Source organism: Salvelinus namaycush, chromosome 12 (genome assembly GCF_016432855.1).
Source record: "Salvelinus namaycush isolate Seneca chromosome 12, SaNama_1.0, whole genome shotgun sequence".
In the NCBI taxonomy this organism is placed as follows: domain Eukaryota; kingdom Metazoa; phylum Chordata; class Actinopteri; order Salmoniformes; family Salmonidae; genus Salvelinus; species Salvelinus namaycush.
The window spans coordinates 4094503-4112601 of record NC_052318.1 but is presented as its reverse complement, the minus strand read 5'-3'; the positions used below and the strand labels follow the sequence as shown (position 1 = coordinate 4112601).

Here is an 18099-nt window from a genome sequence, read left to right as displayed (position 1 = left end):
AGTTGTGCATTCAAAATGTTAGGATTTCAAAGCCCTCAAAATACAGAATGGACTTGGAGCAAACACTAAGTGACACAACAGAATTTGGGATACCTCTTCACAGCCCAGATATCCTAACTGATTGAACTTTATATATCCTGCAAAGCAGTTACCAGGACAACATAACAGGCCATTATGCAACTTTGAAATTAAATAACACAGAGAGACAGTGCTGCTGTTTGTCTGTAGCCTTTGGACACAACCGTGAAGTTGTCGAAATTATATTGTATGTTGTTCACAACAATAAGCCTGGATAATATGTGATGCCTCCTCTAAATTTCAATTTGGCAGTCAGTTAAATGTCTTGCACTCAAACAATCTATCCTTCATTGCCTTCTACTATAAAAAAAAATATTACCTTACCAAAAAGACTATTAGAACCACCCATGTCTCTGCCACCTGCAAAATCTTGTTCATTATTTGTCTGTCTTCTTAACACTTTTGGCTGTAGAGGAGTAAAGAAACATGTTCATCTGTTCTGGAGAACGGTAGCTGTCTGTTTAACACCAGTATATCATGTCCCCTCTGTCCCCGCTTTTTCTAATCATACCTACAGTACAGTCAAGTGTGACAATGTATCATGAACTTACCCAAGCTTGTTTGGGAGATATGATCACTGACCTAGATCTTCTCCTCCATCTACTGGTGAAAATAGATGCATTGCATTTCTGGGTACTCTTATCCTGGGCTCTGTGGACAGACATACAAGTGGGATAAGAAAATGCTTGTATTAATGCACCTTTATGAAGAGGACTGGCCAGCCATCAGAGCATGGTTACTCTCTAGGTTTCTTCCCTCTCTGGAGTTTTCCCTAGCCAATTGCTCCTGCGTTGTTTGTTCTTTAGGGTTTTAGGTTGGGTATCTGTAAAGCACTTTGTGACAACTGCTGATATAAAAAAGGCTCTATAAAATACATTTGATTGATTGGCTAGAAAAGTAAAACAGTGAATTCTCAGTTACAAAATTACTAAAATGCTTGATAATCAGGGTGAAATAAAGATGTGTAACATCTAAATAAACTACAATTACCGCATGCCCATTTAGAGAAACAGTATAATCAAAACCGACCAAGTTAATTACATGATTCCGGTTTACTAGTTTGAAACAGGCTTAGGCCTAGAGTAAAACATATTGACTAAGTTGTACACAAATATCCCAGTTGTCACTTTCTAAAGTGCTACAGTGTTTCCACAGAGCTTATAGTCGCTGACTGATTAAAACAATTAAAAAATAAAAGTTGTTGAAAATGTGTTAGGAGGGCACTCTCAATAAACTGCTTAGTCCTAAAAGTCATCAAATCCTGGACAAACACGACATGAATACTTACATTTGAAAGTTATTATTGCAGATTAATCAGTGTGGTCATCGGAATGGAATCCATGGTTGTGGTCCTGATGTATGGAGGATCAAACCTGCCATATTTATAAATAAATACATGCACCCATAAATACATGAATAAATAAATGCACATATAAATAGATACATAAATAAATGAATGCACACATAAATACATCATTAATTATTTCAATAAAAATCAAATTTTCATTCATTTATATTATTTCTTCATTCATTTATTTATTTATGTATTTATTCCTCTAATATGATAATGAGGGGGTGTCAAGCTAACGTATATGGGTGGTATCTAACACACCATTGGGTAGACCCCTTTCCTGCAGTCAAATGACCAAATCGCCCCCTAGTGGCCTCATGGGTGGAATGATATTCATATTTTTCATAATTTCATAATTAATCAGCATAAAAAATTGAAACATCTGGTGTTTCTATATCAAACGTTTTGTTATATTTCAGTCTTCTGTTTTTGCTTTGTCATTATGGGGTATTGTGTGTATATTGATGAGGGGGGGTGGAAACTATTTAATCCGTTTTAGAATAAGGCTGTAACATTGCAAAATGTGGAAAAAGTCAAGGGGTCTGAATACTTTCCGAATGCACTGTATGTCTTAACGATGAATGTGGTACAAGAGTTGATGTTATTAGATGGGTTACATCCTGCCTGGAGCTCACACTGGCTTCTAACTCGATTGCATATATGTGTGAATGTAATGTAATGAATGATTCTACTGTTGGAAGTGATCATTTCCCAATTTCGTGTACCATAAACTTTGATGTTACTATTCCAGATTTTTATTTAACCTTTATTTAACTAGGCAAGTCAGTTAAGAACAAATTCTTATTTAAAATGACGGCCTAGGAACAGTGGGTTAACTGCCTTGTTCAGGGGCAGAACGGCAGATTTTTACCTTGTCAGCTCGGGGATTCGATCTAGCAACCTTTCGGTTACTGGATCAACGCTCTAACCACTAGGCTACCGCCCCTACACTCAAACCCTACACTCTAACCACTAGGCTACCTGCCGCCCCTACACTCTAACCACTAGGCTACCTGCCGCCCCTACACTCTAACCACTAGGCTACCTGCCGCCCCCAGATAGAGTACCATTTAGAAGATGGTGATTTCATAAAGCAGACTGGGAAAAGTTTGGTGAGCATTACTTAAAGTCTGTTGGACAGTTTGTCTTTAGAGAGGCCGGGTTGATGTATGTGCTGCTTTCTGTGACCTCTGATTTTGAGTGCTGCGAATGTATATGTGCCAGTGAGTGAAGTGGGTGAGAAAAGGAAGGTGGTTCCTTGGTGGACTGAAGAGTGCACTGCGGCTATACGAGAACTAAATAGGGTTTACAGAGTGTTGCGTGCAAATATGACTTCTGAGAATCTAGTTGATTTTCAAAGGAAGAGAGCTTTAGTACGTAGGGTCATTAAGTCTGTCAAGAGAAATGCATGGAGACAGTTCTGCTCTACAATAGGCAAGGGTACTGAGCTGGGGGATGTATGCTCTATGTTGAAGAAGAGGAATGGAAGATGCTCGACTTCCAGTTTTGGTTATGGATCAAAAAATGTCCGGGATCTGATAAAGAAAAAACTGACTTGTTGGGGGAGACATTTGCTAGCATACATGGTGAGGTGACTTTGGACGATGTATATAAGCAATGCAGGTGTGAGATTTTAAATGCTTATGTTAATGTGTATAAGAAAAGGGATACTGTTGACTCTTCTTTGGATGCTGGTTTTACCATACATGAGCTGTGTTCAGCCTTAATAGGCTGTGGATATACAGCCCTTAGGTCGTGATCAGTTGTGCTACGCAATGTTTAAGCATCAACCTGATGAGGTCATACATGTTCCCCTTGGATTATTTAATAAGATTTGGAGTGAGGGGGGTTATATCTTGTGGTTGGAAACATGCAGTAATATTACCTTATGTAAAGCCTGGTAAGAACTCTTCATGGTGCTGATAGTTATAGACCAATAGCACTGACCTCTAACTTGTGAAAACTGATGGAAAAGATTACGGTCAACTGATTGTCATATTTCCTGGAACATGGAGGTTTATTGAGTCAATGTATAAGTGGATTCCGTAAAGGTAGATCTACTTTGGATGCATTAGTAAAGGTAGATCTACTTTGGATGCACTAGTAAAGGTAAATCTACATTGGATGCATTAGTAAAGGTAGATCTACTTTGGGTGCGTTAGTAAAGGTAGATCTACATTGGATGCATTAGTAAAGGTAGATCTACTTTGGATGCATTAGTAAAGGTGAGTAATGAAGTTGAAAAAAACTCTGGTCATGAAAGAAGTAATGGCTACTGTCTTTTTTGACATTGAAAAGGCTTATGACACTATATGGAGAGAAGGCCTACTGATTAAGATGGAAAGACTTGGTATTGGTGGGAGATTATATAACTGGGTTTTGGCCTTCTTATTTAAATCGCAATTTTCGAGTTAAAATAGGATCCATTTTATCTGATGTCTATGGAGTAGACAATGGTATTCCTCAAGGCAGTGCTATCAGTCCTACTTTGTTCAACATTATGATTAATGATGTGTTTTTGAATGTAGGTAGGGGAATTGAGGCTTCCCTATATGCTGCTGATGGTGCAATTTGGAAGAGGGGAAGGAATATATCTAATGTGATCAAATCTATTCAACAAACTATAGTGGGTGTTGAAAGATGGTCTATTGACTGGGGTTTTAAATTGTCAGTGGCGAAGTCTTGTTCTATGTTCTTCACAAAGAAGAAAGTTACTGATAATATACAGTTGTTTCTGTATGGACAGCCTATGGGGAGGCTTTCTAAGTATAAATATTTGAGTATGGTTCAATGAGTGATTTACACGGAAAATCATGAAATAAATGTTCAAACATAGTGTAAGAAGGTGGTGAATCTTATGCGCTTTGTCTCTGGTTATGAACGGGGTGATGATAAACAGTCGTGGATGGATATTTAAAGAGCTCTGATCAGGACGACAATTTATCATGGGTGTATAGTTCATGGAACAAGCGGTGAAGAAATGGCTTCACAGGCTGGACAAAATCCAGTATATAGCTTTAAGGATATATGTTGATGCATTTAAATCAATGTCTGTATGTGCCTACTATTGGAGGCAGGTGAGATGCCTTTGGATATTATATATTTTTTTAATACCTTTATTTAACCAGGTAGGCCAGATGAGAACAAGTTCTCATTTACAACTGCGACCGGGCCAAGATAAAGCAAAGCAGTGCGGCAAAAACAACAACACAGAGTTACACATAAACAAACGTACAGTCAATAACACAATAGAAAAATCTATGTACAGTGTGTGCAAATGTAGAAGATTAGGGAGGTAAGGTAATAAATAGGCCACGGAGGTGAAATAATTACAATTTAGCATTAACACTGGAGTGATAGATGTGCAGATGATGATGTGCAAGTAGAGATACTGGGGTGCAAAAGAGCAAGAAGATAAATAACAATATGGGGATGAGGTAGTTGGGTGTGCTCTTTACAGATTGGCTGTGTACAGTGATCAGTAAGCTGCTCTGACAGCTGATGCTTAAAGTTAGAGAGGGAGATATAAGTCTCCAGCTTCAGTAAGCTGCAATTCGTTCCAGTCAATGGCAGCAGCGAACTGGAAGGAAAGGCGGCCAAAGTAAGTGTTGGCTTTGGGGATGACCAGTGAAATACACCTGCTGGAGTGCGTGCTACGGGTGGGTGTTGCTATGGTGACCAGTGAGCTGAGATAAGGCGGGTCTTTACCTAGCAAAGATTTATAGATGACCTGGAGCCAGTGGGTTTGGCGGCGAATATGTAGCGAGTGTAACCGATGTGAAATGGCTAGCTAGTTAGCGGTGGTGCGCGCTAATAGCGTTTAAATCGGTGACGTCACTCGCTCTGAGACCTTGAAGTAGTTGTTCCCCTTGCCCTGCAAGGGCCGCAGCTTTTGTGGAGCGATGGGTAATGATTGCTTCGAGGGTGGCTGCTGTCGATGTGTGCAGAGGGTTCCTGGTTCGAGCTCAGGTAGGGGCGAGGAGAGGGATGGAAGCTATACTGTTACACGAGGACCAGCCAACGAGAGCATAAAGGTCGCAGTGGTGGGTAGTATGTGGGGCTTTGGTGACAAAATGGATGGCACTGTGATAGCAAACTAGATGTAGTCTGAGTAGAGTGTTGGAGGCTATTTTGTAAATGACATCGCCGAAGTCAAGGATCAGTAGGATAGTCAGTTTTACGAGGGTATGTTTTGCGACATGACTGAAGGAGGCTTTGTTGCGAAATAGGAAGCCGATTCTAGATTTAATTTTGGATTGGAGATGCTTAATGTGAGTATGGAAAGAGAGTTTACAGTCTTGCCAGAAACCTAGGTATTTATAGTTGTCCACATATTCTAACTCAGAACCGTCCAGAATAGTGATGCTAGTCGGGCAGGCGGCTGCGGGCAGCAATCACTAGCATTTAAAAGCAGTTGGAGGCCACGGAGGCAGTGTTGTATGGCATTGAAGCTCGTTTGGAGATTTGTTAACAAAGAAGGGCCAGATGTATACAGAATGGTGTCGTCTGCGTAGAGGTGGATCAGAGAATTACCAGCAGCAAGAGCGACATCATTGATATATACAGAGGAATGAGTCGGCCCAAGAATTGAACCCTGTGGCACCCCCATAGAGACTGCCAGAGGTCCGGACAACAGGCCCTCCGATTTGACACACTGAACTCTGTCTGAGAAGTAGTTGGTGAACCAGGCGAGGCAGTCATTTGAGAAACCAAGGCTGTTAGAATTATAGTATGCTCAGATTCTCTGTCTGGATTAAATAGTTGATCATCTGGTAAATCTAATAGGTGTGATCTACTATTGGAGGTATTAATGTTATTATGGAGAATTGAGAGAATATGTGTATTAGTGAGATTCTGTTGGGTCCCAGCACATTCGGGTGTGGAAGGGAATGAAATTGTAGACCAGTTAGCTAAAAGAGCTTTGAAACAAGATATAATTGATATTAATGTTCCACTGAGCAGAGGTGAGGACAAATGTAAGATCAGAGCCATTTTGATAGATGTGTGGCAGAAGAGATGGGACTCTGAGCCCAAGGGCCAGCATTTACATGCCTCACATAGAAAGGTGGACAAAGATTGAAAGGTCAGATTAGGAAGGAAGAGGTGTTGTTTGCTCGATTGCGCTTAGGACATTTTACATTGAACATGTCATTACATCTGGTTGGCAGCATGTGAATGGTTTGTGTCTGGAGTGTATGCTCGATGAAATATAGCATGTGTTGCTATATTGTTGTAAGTATTGTATAATTACAGTATGTTGCAGAGAGGGAAAGTGTAGGATCATTGAGGTTGGAAGGGTTTTTTGGGGTGGGGGAGGGTCTATTAGAAGTTAGAAGGGCTCTTTATTACTTTCTTATAAGTACTAAATTAGGTAGGAGGATTTATAAATTATTATTATTATTTTCAAGCAAAGTGTAAGGGAGTTATACTCCAGTAAAGTAGGTGGCGGTAATGTAACATTTATTGGATGCCAATCGCCGTTAAACCTAATCAAAGAAGATGAAGAAGAAGAATTGTAAACCGTGATTGATCACACACTCCAGCACAGTAGGTGGTGGCATGCACCTTTAACGTTTGTTTGCGTACTGCTGTTATATCGAAGAAGAAGAACTGCACCGGCGCTGTCGTTATTTATTGAAAATAAATAGCTAGCTAATTCTCTCACCTCGCAATATTAACATTTGTCATTTTGTAATCCAAGTTGTAAAAACATGACGGAGCCTCAGGCAGCACTGTTACTCAGGAGACAGCTGGCAGGTAATTTATAAACTGGTGGCTAACGTCAACTAATTTAACGTTACCTAGTTATAAACGTTATTTTTCGCTTGTCGGGTTGCTATGCTAGCTAACGTTAGCTAATCCATCTCATTTGGCCCACTTGCGGCACATGTAATCTTTGTTTCGGCTTTTACTTTATCGATCTAGCTACTATCGTGTATATGGTGTGAGATGTCACATCTTGGCATACTTCGTTTTGATAGTTGAATATAGCGAGTCAAATAAAATATGTGGTCTAAGCCCCCTGTTGTACCAACGTTACTAGCCAACAAGCTAAATCTAACGTTACAGTTGGCAGTAATTTAGCTAGCATTGCTACAATATTTTCTATCTTTCAACCAAGTTTGGGGTAATATTTAGTCGTTCGGTGGCTAGCCATCCAAATGTATGTTGGGGGTAACGTCCACGTTGTTTAAAGATAAAATTGTTATTGTGGACGCGAAATGGTTCAACTTTAGCTAGCTAACTAGATAGCAAGCTAAACGTAACGTGTAATATACTATCCCTTTGTTTTGAACGTGATGTCGATTGCTAGCTAACGTTAGCAGACACACGTCAACTGCCAGTTGGTGGTCATTGGACAACTGTCAGCTTGATTTTAAATTAAGCAAGGGCCGTGCAGGAGTTTAACTGAACCACCCGTTATTTTTCCCTTCATGCAGAACAAATTGTCTCTTGACTGTAAGGCAGCATAATGTCTAGTCAACTAGGCATGGTATAATCCCTGCACACCACCGATTTCCATGATTAGCGGCTCGCTAACTACCTCAAATAACCGAGGTGCCAGGTGTACGTTCAGAAATGTACCTAGCTAGCCTAATATGGCTGTATCTGTCAAACTTAAAATGACCTATTCAGAGTGATAGATACCATGTTATATCGTTCGATTTTTTTTTTTATGTTGAAGGGGGATATGAAATCAATTGTGTACAATAGCCCATGATTTCACCATGATATCTTATTTCCTTTTTCATACACATGTAAAAGTTACAGACATACATAAACAAACACTGCTGCTCCTAGCCAAGTAAAATTAAACTCCACGATGTACTTGACTTCAACGAAGTTGAGCGGAGACGAGTGTGTGGACTGTATCTCCGACTACATCGAGTCGCCGAAGGTCGAAACTTAAACCCTTACCGTGTACATATGTTGGTACTCCGTAGCGGTGTGCCTTAATTTGTTTGCTGTAATCCATACTTTTCATTAAACGTTCATAAAATACAACAACCGTCTGTTTCCTCGTATCGACTGACAGCGACTCGATGTAGTCTGAGGTACACTGTATCGTTGAGTTTTACTTGGCTATGCTGCACCTTGCCAAGGTTTCTCAGCTGAGGGAGAACAGTTCAGTCTAAAGCCCCATGTGGCTGTGTTCCAGAGGCCTTCGCTGGCCCTAAACATGATCGCCAGGGTTGCTGTTCAAAGGGGATGTACTACTTCAGAACGTACACTACCAGTCAAACGTTTGAACACAATTACTCATTCAAGGGTTTTAGTTTGGACTATTTTATACAAATATTAAAAATAATAGTGGAGACATAAAAACAATCAATTAACACAACGAACCATGTAGTAACCAACAAAAAGTGTTAAATCAAACCATATGTATATTTGAGATTCTTCAAAGTAGCCACCCTTTGCCTTGATGACAGCTTTGCACACTCTTGACATTCTCTCAACCAGCTTCACGAGGAATGATGCTTTTCCAGCAGTCTTGAAGTAGTTCCCACATATGCTGAGCACTTGTTGACTGCTTTTCCTTCACTCTGTGGTCCAACTCATCCCAAACCATCTCAATTGGGTTGAGATCGGGTGATTGCGGATGCAATCTGATGCAGCACTCATCACTCTCCTTCTTGGGCAAATAGCCCTTACACAGCCTGCAGGTGTGTTGGGTCATTGTCCTGTTGAAAAACAAATGATAGTCCCACTAAGCACAAACCAGATGGGATGGCGTATGACTGCAGAATGCTGTAGTAGCCATGCTGGTTAAGTGTGCCTTGAATTCTAAATAAATCACAGACCGTGTCACCAGCAAAGCACCATCACACCTCCTCCTTCATGTCTCATGGTGGGAACCACACATGTGGAGATCATCCATTCACCTACTCTGCGACTCACAAAGACACAGCGGTTGGAACCAAAAATCTCAAAATTGGACTCATCAAACCAAAGGACAGATTTCCACCGGTCTAATGTTCATTGCTTGTCCTTTTAGTAGTTGTGTTTTTTTGCACCAATTTGACCATTAAGGCCTGATTCACAGAGTTTCCTCTGAACAGTTGATGTGTCTTACTTGAACTCTGAAGCATTTATTTGGGCTGCAATCTGAGTTGTATTTAACTCTAATGAACTTATCCTGCAGCAGAGGAAACTCTGGGTCTTCCTTTCCTGTGGCGGTCCTCATGAGTCAGTTTCATCATAGCGCTTGATGGTTTTTGCGACTTCACTTGAAGAAACTTTAAAAGTTCTTAATGTTTCACATTGACTGACCTTCATGTCTTAAAGTAATGATGGACTGTCGTTTCTCTTTGCTTATTTGAGCTGTTCTTGCCATAATATGGACTTAGTCTGTTTCCAAATAGGCCTCCTGTATACCACCCCTACCTTGTCACAACACAACTGATTGGCTCAAACGCATTAAGAAGGGAATAAATTCCACAAATGAACAAGGGGCACCTGTTAATTGAGATGCTTTCCAGGTGACTACCTCATGAAGCTGGTTGAGAGAATGCCAAGAGTGTGCAAAGCTGTCATCAAGGCAAAGGGTGGCTATTTTGAAGAATCTCAAATACAAAATGTATTTTATATAACACTTTTTTTTGGGTTACTACATGATTCCATATCTGTTATTTCATAGTTTTGATGTCTTCACTATTATTCTATAATGTAGAAAATAGTATAAATAAAGATAAACCCTTGAATGAGTAGGTGTTTCCAAACTTTTGACTAGTACTGTATATACACCCTGGATTGCTGATGCTATGTATTGGCTGTTGATTGGCTTTGAAGCCACCAGTCAGCCATATTGTGTAGACATTAATAAATGCATTACTATAGCTTAAAAAAAATTGAGTGCCAGGATAGCTGCCCTTTTGGCTTCAATACAGCGCCCCCTGTCAGTCCAGGGTTTATACACATCATTGGTACTACATCAGTTTCCCTTTGACTCCTCGCTCACCCCCATTAACAGCAGTAGTCGTAGTCACTCACCACCATTAACAGCAGTCCTAGTAATAGTCGCTCACCCCCCCAGTAACAGCAGTCGTAGTAATAGTCGCCCACCCCCCAGTAACAGCAGTCGTAGTAATAGTCGCCCACCCCCCAGTAACAGCAGTCGTAGTAATAGTCGCCCACCCCCCAGTAACAGCAGTCGTAGTAATAGTCGCCCACCCCCCAGTAACAGCAGTCGTAGTAATAGTCGCTCACCCCCCCAGTAACAGCAGTCGTAGTAATAGTCGCTCACCCCCCAGTAACAGCAGTCGTAGTAATAGTCGCCCACCCCCCAGTAACAGCAGTCGTAGTAATAGTCGCCCACCCCCCAGTAACAGCAGTCGTAGTAATAGTCGCCCACCCCCCAGTAACAGCAGTCGTAGTAATAGTCGCTCACCCCCCCAGTAACAGCAGTCGTAGTAATAGTCGCTCACCCCCCCAGTAACAGCAGTCGTAGTAATAGTCACCCACCCCCCCAGTAACAGCAGTCGTAGTAATAGTCGCTCATCCCCCAGTAACAGCAGTCGTAGTAATAGTCGCCCACCCCCCAGTAACAGCAGTGGTCACTGTTTACTGCTCTGCTTTGAGGTGAAGGTGGAGCTGAGCAAGCCCTGATCAAGTTAGTGTTTATGAATAATTGCTGTATTTAGAATGCTTGACTAGTTACTTACACAATAAGAGGTGTGTTATTGGAACCATTTTAATATGCCCTCTTTAGGTTGACTTCACTGTTGAGATGGTTGTTTCGTGAGGAAATGAAATAGTTGAAATCCACATACCAAGTTGATTCTTTTAGGACCAGAGCCCAGGATGTGACAGATGGGTACAGTTGTTTGACTGTGCTGGTGTTTCAGCACAGCAGGAGACGGGCTGCCACAGCAACAGCACATCTAAACCACAGTGAACTTCTGAGTTCAGTTTAAACTGCTACTTAGGAAGCTGTTTATTTGGTTTAATGGGCACTTTATAGGGATATCACTTTTTATAAAAAAATAAAATAAAATAAAAATTAGGGTTAAGGATGATTTGTGGAATATAAGATTTATGTTCACAGAGGAACATTTTCAGTCTGAGAAGGCTGACTCCAGCATTTCCACATACTGATTAGTGAGATGGATGTCTCACTTTATTGACTGGATAGAGTTGAAAAGTCAAACATCACCGTAGGACGGCACTGTCAAACATCACCGTAGAACAACACTGTCAAACATCACCGTAGGACGGCACTGTCAAACATCACCGTAGGACGGCACTGTCAAACATCACCGTAGGACGGCACTGTCAAACATCACCGTAGAACTGCACTGTCAAACATCACCGTAGGACGGCACTGTCAAACATCACCGTAGGACGGCACTGTCAAACATCACCGTAGGACGGCACTGTCAAACATCACCGTAGGACGGCACTGTCAAACATCACCGTAGGACGGCACTGTCAAACATCACCGTAGAACTGCACTTCAAACATCACCGTAGGACGGCACTGTCAAACATCACCGTAGGACGGCACTGTCAAACATCACCGTAGGACGGCACTGTCAAACATCACCGTAGGACGGCACTGTCAAACATCACCGTAGAACGGCACTGTCAAACATCACCGTAGAACAACACTGTCAAACATCACCGTAGGACGGCACTGTCAAACATCACCGTAGGACGGCACTGTCAAACATCACCGTAGGACGGCACTGTCAAACATCACCGTAGAACGGCACTGTCAAACATCACCGTAGAACAACACTGTCAAACATCACCGTAGGACGGCACTGTCAAACATCACCGTAGAACGGCACTGTCAAACATCACCGTAGGACGGCACTGTCAAACATCACCGTAGAACGGCACTGTCAAACATCACCGTAGGACGGCACTGTCAAACATCACCGTAGAACGGCACTGTCAAACATCACCGTAGGACGGCACTGTCAAACATCACCTTAGAACGGCACTGTCAAACATCACCGTAGGACGGCACTGTCAAACATCACCGTAGAACGGCACTGTCAAACATCACCGTAGGACGGCACTGTCAAACATCACCGTAGGACGGCACTGTCAAACATCACCGTAGGACGGCACTGTCAAACATCACCGTAGGACGGCACTGTCAAACATCACCGTAGGACGGCACTGTCAAACATCACCGTAGAACGGCACTGTCAAACATCACCGTAGAACGGCACTGTCAAACATCACCGTAGAACGGCACTGTCAAACATCACCGTAGAACGGCACTGTCAAACATCACCGTAGAACGGCACTGTCAAACATCACCGTAGAACGGCACTGTCAAACATCACCGTAGGACGGCACTGTCAAACATCACCGTAGGACGGCACTGTCAAACATCACCGTAGGACGGCACTGTCAAACATCACCGTAGAACGGCACTGTCAAACATCACCGTAGGACGGCACTGTCAAACATCACCGTAGGACGGCACTGTCAAACATCACCGTAGAACGGCACTGTCAAACATCACCGTAGGACGGCACTGTCAAACATCACCGTAGAACAACACTGTCAAACATCACCGTAGAACGGCACTGTCAAACATCACCGTAGGACGGCACTGTCAAACATCACCGTAGGACGGCACTGTCAAACATCACCGTAGGACGGCACTGTCAAACATCACCGTAGAACAACACTGTCAAACATCACCGTAGAACGGCACTGTCAAACATCACCGTAGAACGGCACTGTCAAACATCACCGTAGAACGGCACTGTCAAACATCACCGTAGGACGGCACTGTCAAACATCACCGTAGAACGGCACTGTCAAACATCACCGTAGAACGGCACTGTCAAACATCACCGTAGGACGGCACTGTCAAACATCACCGTAGAACAACACTGTCAAACATCACCGTAGGACGGCACTGTCAAACATCACCGTAGAACGGCACTGTCAAACATCACCGTAGGACGGCACTGTCAAACATCACCGTAGGACGGCACTGTCAAACATCACCGTAGAACAACACTGTCAAACATCACCGTAGGACGGCACTGTCAAACATCACCGTAGGACGGCACTGTCAAACATCACCGTAGGACGGCACTGTCAAACATCACCGTAGGACGGCACTGTCAAACATCACCGTAGGACGGCACTGTCAAACATCACCGTAGGACGGCACTGTCAAACATCACCGTAGGACGGCACTGTCAAACATCACCGTAGGACGGCACTGTCAAACATCACCGTAGGACGGCACTGTCAAACATCACCGTAGGACGGCACTGTCAAACATCACCGTAGGACGGCACTGTCAAACATCACCGTAGGACGGCACTGTCAAACATCACCGTAGGACGGCACTGTCAAACATCACCGTAGGACGGCACTGTCAAACATCACCGTAGGACGGCACTGTCAAACATCACCGTAGGACGGCACTGTCAAACATCACCGTAGGACGGCACTGTCAAACATCACCGTAGGACGGCACTGTCAAACATCACCGTAGGACGGCACTGTCAAACATCACCGTAGGACGGCACTGTCAAACATCACCGTAGGACGGCACTGTCAAACATCACCGTAGGACGGCACTGTCAAACATCACCGTAGGACGGCACTGTCAAACATCACCGTAGAGACACTACTATTTATTTTGTTGTGTATTTCAGATGGAAAAAACTGTTAATGTTTTCTCTTGATTTCCCAGAGCTGAATAAGAACCCAGTGGAGGGATTCTCGGCAGGTTTGATAGACGATAACGACCTCTACAGATGGGAAGTCTTAATAATCGGCCCACCAGACACATGCTAGTAAGTCTGCCAGCCCAGTTCCACTCTGATTTTGCTGTGTTGATGAGTCAGCTGGCGAGTATTTGGATGTGGGGAGGTATTTTAGTGGTGCGCGGTTCAGCTATTGCTAATAACCCATCTGTCATCTCTGCTTCAATCTCGAAGCAAAGACGTTTAGGGACCAGGGAGAAAATGCAGTAGGCCTAACTCCCCATAACCATGGGGACTGCGGGATATGAGTCAACCCGAGCACCACTAATGTATTTGTCATGTACAACAGTTGTCTGTCAAAATTTTTGGATCTTACCAACCCCTGCTATTTGACCATAACGACAGGCATTTCTCTCTGCCTTCCTGTTCACAGTGAAGGTGGTGTGTTCAAAGCACATCTCACGTTTCCCAAAGACTACCCTCTGAGGCCACCTAAAATGACATTTATCACAGATATATGGCACCCTAATGGTAAGTATGGGTCAATTGTACTGGGTATGTTGTTTTTTTTTCTCTTAGAAGTGTTAGTACCTTTTTTGGGGGGGGGTCTGTTTTACTGTTTGGGAAATGTCAGCTATCCCTCTGGAGGATAGGTTGTGTTTCTCAGTAAAGTAAAGATTTTTTTGGAATGCACCAAAATCCTTGTTTACACACACACATAAATAAATGGATGTGTTCTATTGAAACCTTTTCATGTAACAAGTCTAATTTCATGTCTCTTGTCCTGTTTGCAGTTGACAAGAACGGTGACGTATGTATATCTATTTTACACGAGCCTGGTGAGGATAAGTACGGCTATGAGAAGCCTGAGGAGCGTTGGCTACCCATCCACACAGTGGAAACCATCATGATTAGTGTTATCTCTATGTTGGCAGACCCGAACGGAGACTCGCCTGCCAATGTCGATGCTGCAGTGAGTCTCATTTTTACCTGAGGGGCCAAATCACTGGTTTAAGCTCACACGGATTAGTTCTTTATACGTAGACAATCAGGGGATTGTTGTTTGGGACAAAAGGAGTAAATGGTGATTTCTATTCTGTCTCTTTAGTGCACAGAATTCTGAATATATTCTGAATGTTCCAGGTTCTCAAACATCAAATTTGCCTTTTTGTGGAGAGCAGAACTGTGTCATCTTTGAACTTAAATGTTTTTGCACCTTTGATTTCCCCTGCAGAAAGAGTGGAGGGAAGACCGACATGGGGAATTCAAAAGAAAAGTGGCCCGTTGTGTAAGAAAGAGCCAAGAGACTGCCTTTGAGTGAATTTTATCAAGCTGCTTCTAGCTTCACTTTTTCAGGGTAAGAATAGTGGACTTTGGTCTTTTACAAGCCATGTCTTGTAATTTTGAAGAGGTCCCAATGCTATTATACTGCATCTCTGAGTCACTTATCCAGCTGTTCACACTTTGTTCATACCTGTTGGATTTTCTGAAAGACACTATACTGGAAGTGTATTACAGTATATCAATATGTTCTAAGTTTCAAGTTCTTGTCTTCCACAGGTCTCCAATTTGAGAAACAACATGGCACTGTTTTCCTGCACTCTACCACCCGATTGCCAGGCTCGTCTTCATTGCATTTGGCAGAAACCGTCTGGCAACAATAGGCTGCAATAGAACTTAACAGCTGTTACCACATGCTGACCGAAAACCGCCACGCAAGTGCCAACTCAAAAACAACAAAACAGAAGATGAATAACACGTTTTTTGAAGTCTATGAACTTTTCAGGAAGAGATTGTAAAGACCTGTATATAGCACAGACCTACAACTGGATAATATATCAACTGTTCCTACCCATCCAGCAAGACACATAGTACCAAATAAGTAGTGCTTCTGTAGGTAGAATTTGAGCCCTGTAAGTTATTGAAGTTTTTAGTCCTCTTCCCCATTCAACATCCACTCTAGTGTGTATTAGTATAGGTATGTTACAGGTTGCTTTGATGGACAGGAAGCCTTGAAGAAGGCAGAAGGGTAAGAATGCGTTGCTGTTGTAGAATCTCACTGTTGGAGAACAGCGGCGTTTGGTTCTAGAATGACCGGAGTATCAGGCCAAAATGGCAGAGGGTGCACTAAAATAGACACATCATGTAGCATGCTTGTCATGATGGGTCCTTCACCCTTAGCACTTCAGGAAAATTTGCTGTAAGTCACCGTTTAAAAAAATATATAAGGTTATAGAGGCAAGTCTTTATTTTGGATTTTAACAACATTATGAACTTCCCCTACCGTGGTGGACATGTACCCCGAATTGATCACATACCCCATTTGTCAAGTTCTGGTGTGTTTCTTTGGAGATGAACATGGCCATTACAAGTCATGCATTCACAAATTGAGCTCATAGTTAGGTTTTTAATTATACATTTTTCAAAAGTGCCTCCTATTAAATTGCTTGGCAATTGCACCCTGTATTGAACCAGAGTTAGTTTCAGAGAAATTGTTAACTGCTTAAGTGTTATTTTATAACCCTTCACACCAGTACAATGTATAATCAAAAATATTGGTAACCATTTGGTGTAGCAATAACCTTCCCCGGGTGTGTGGTGTACAGTCTTATATTTGTTTTAATATTCTGATGAGATTTAGGGTGACGTGGGGAGCTATTTCACCTTGATGAAGCAGATTAATTTACAACGCTTGATTTCCTTTGTGTGGTGTCCTAGGTAGGATTTGTTATGCATGCTTTAACATTAGGTTTCCATGCTGGTAGTGTCTGGGTTTTGATTTAAAATGTATGTTTGTGCCATGTTTTATTTTCCCTTCCTCTTCTCCCTGAATCTCGATTTCCCCTGGTGTATTATTTTATTCTGGCTCTGATGGACTATTGCAGTTTACTTGCCTAATGTACAAAGACAAAATACTGATGTATATTTTTCATGTTATGAAAATTGTCACCTTGTGTAGTGAGTTATTTTAAAATATGATTCCCCTCCAATAATTGTTGGGGTGTTTTCTTTTAATGAAAATGATATGTACAATGTTTTGTCATATTATCAGACATGTACTTCTTTGTTACACACATGATCTTACTACCTAGCATGTTCTCATGTGTATCTGTATCATGTGGTGTCTGAATCCCTAGGTCAGGGTATCCCAAACTTGGTCCTCCCCCCCCCCCCAGTTCTAAACAGCTGATTCAGGACAGAGTTTGGGAAACCCTGCCTGAGGTGAAACATACACTACATGACTAAAAGTATGTGGACACCTGCTCGACAAACATCTCATTCAAAAATCATGGACATTAATATGGAGTTGGTCCACCCCATTTGCTGCTATAACAGCCTCCACTCTTCTGGGAAGGCTTTCCACTAGATGTTGGAACATTGCTGCGAGGACTTGCTGCCATTCAGCCACAAGAGCATTAGTGAAGTCGGGCACTGATGTTGGGCGATTAGGCCTGCCTCGCATTCGGAAACTCCAATTCATCCCAAAGGTTTTCGATGGAGTTGAGGTCAGGGCTCTGTGTAGGCCAGTCAAGTTCTTCTACATCAATCTCGACAAACCAATTCTGCATGGACCTTGCTTTGTTGATGGGGGGCATTGTTATGCTTAAATAGGAAAAAGACCTTCCCCAAACTGTTGCCACAAAGTTGGAAGAACAGAATTGTTTAGAATGTTAAGATCTTCCTTCACTTGAACTAAGGGGCCTAGCCAAACCATGAAAAACAGGTCCAAACCATTATTCCTCCTCCACCAAACTTTACAGTTTGCACTATGTATTTGGGCAGGTAGCGCTCTCCTGGCATCTGCCAAACCCAGATTTGTTTGTCGGACTGCCAGATGGTGAAGTGTGATTCATCACTCCAGAGAATGCGTTTCTACTGTTCCAGAGTCCAATGGTGGCAAGCCTTACACCACTCCAGCCGACGCTTGCCATTGCGCATGGTGATTTTGGACTTGTGTGTCGCTGCTCGGCCATGGAAACCC

At 42.5% G+C, this 18099-nt stretch overlaps 1 protein-coding gene and 1 long non-coding RNA gene across 2 annotated transcripts; one reads left to right on the top strand and one right to left on the bottom strand.

The window, feature by feature from the left end:
- Positions 1-422: 422 nt before the first annotated feature.
- Positions 423-8554, bottom strand: LOC120056828. The gene is made up of 4 exons (XR_005477843.1): positions 8348-8554; positions 1367-1451; positions 630-729; positions 423-484 (listed from the first exon to the last, which is right to left on the bottom strand). It is a non-coding gene; the product is annotated as an uncharacterized LOC120056828 (long non-coding RNA).
- On the top strand, positions 7009-17152 carry LOC120056827 (ubiquitin-conjugating enzyme E2 G1-like). The gene is made up of 6 exons (XM_039005056.1): positions 7009-7186; positions 14105-14207; positions 14551-14648; positions 14912-15090; positions 15352-15474; positions 15678-17152. The coding sequence occupies exons 1-5, from the start codon at positions 7141-7143 to the stop codon at positions 15436-15438; spliced, it is 513 nt and encodes a 170-aa protein (XP_038860984.1). The 5' UTR covers positions 7009-7140; the 3' UTR covers positions 15439-15474; positions 15678-17152.
- The last annotated feature ends 947 nt before the right edge of the window (positions 17153-18099 follow it).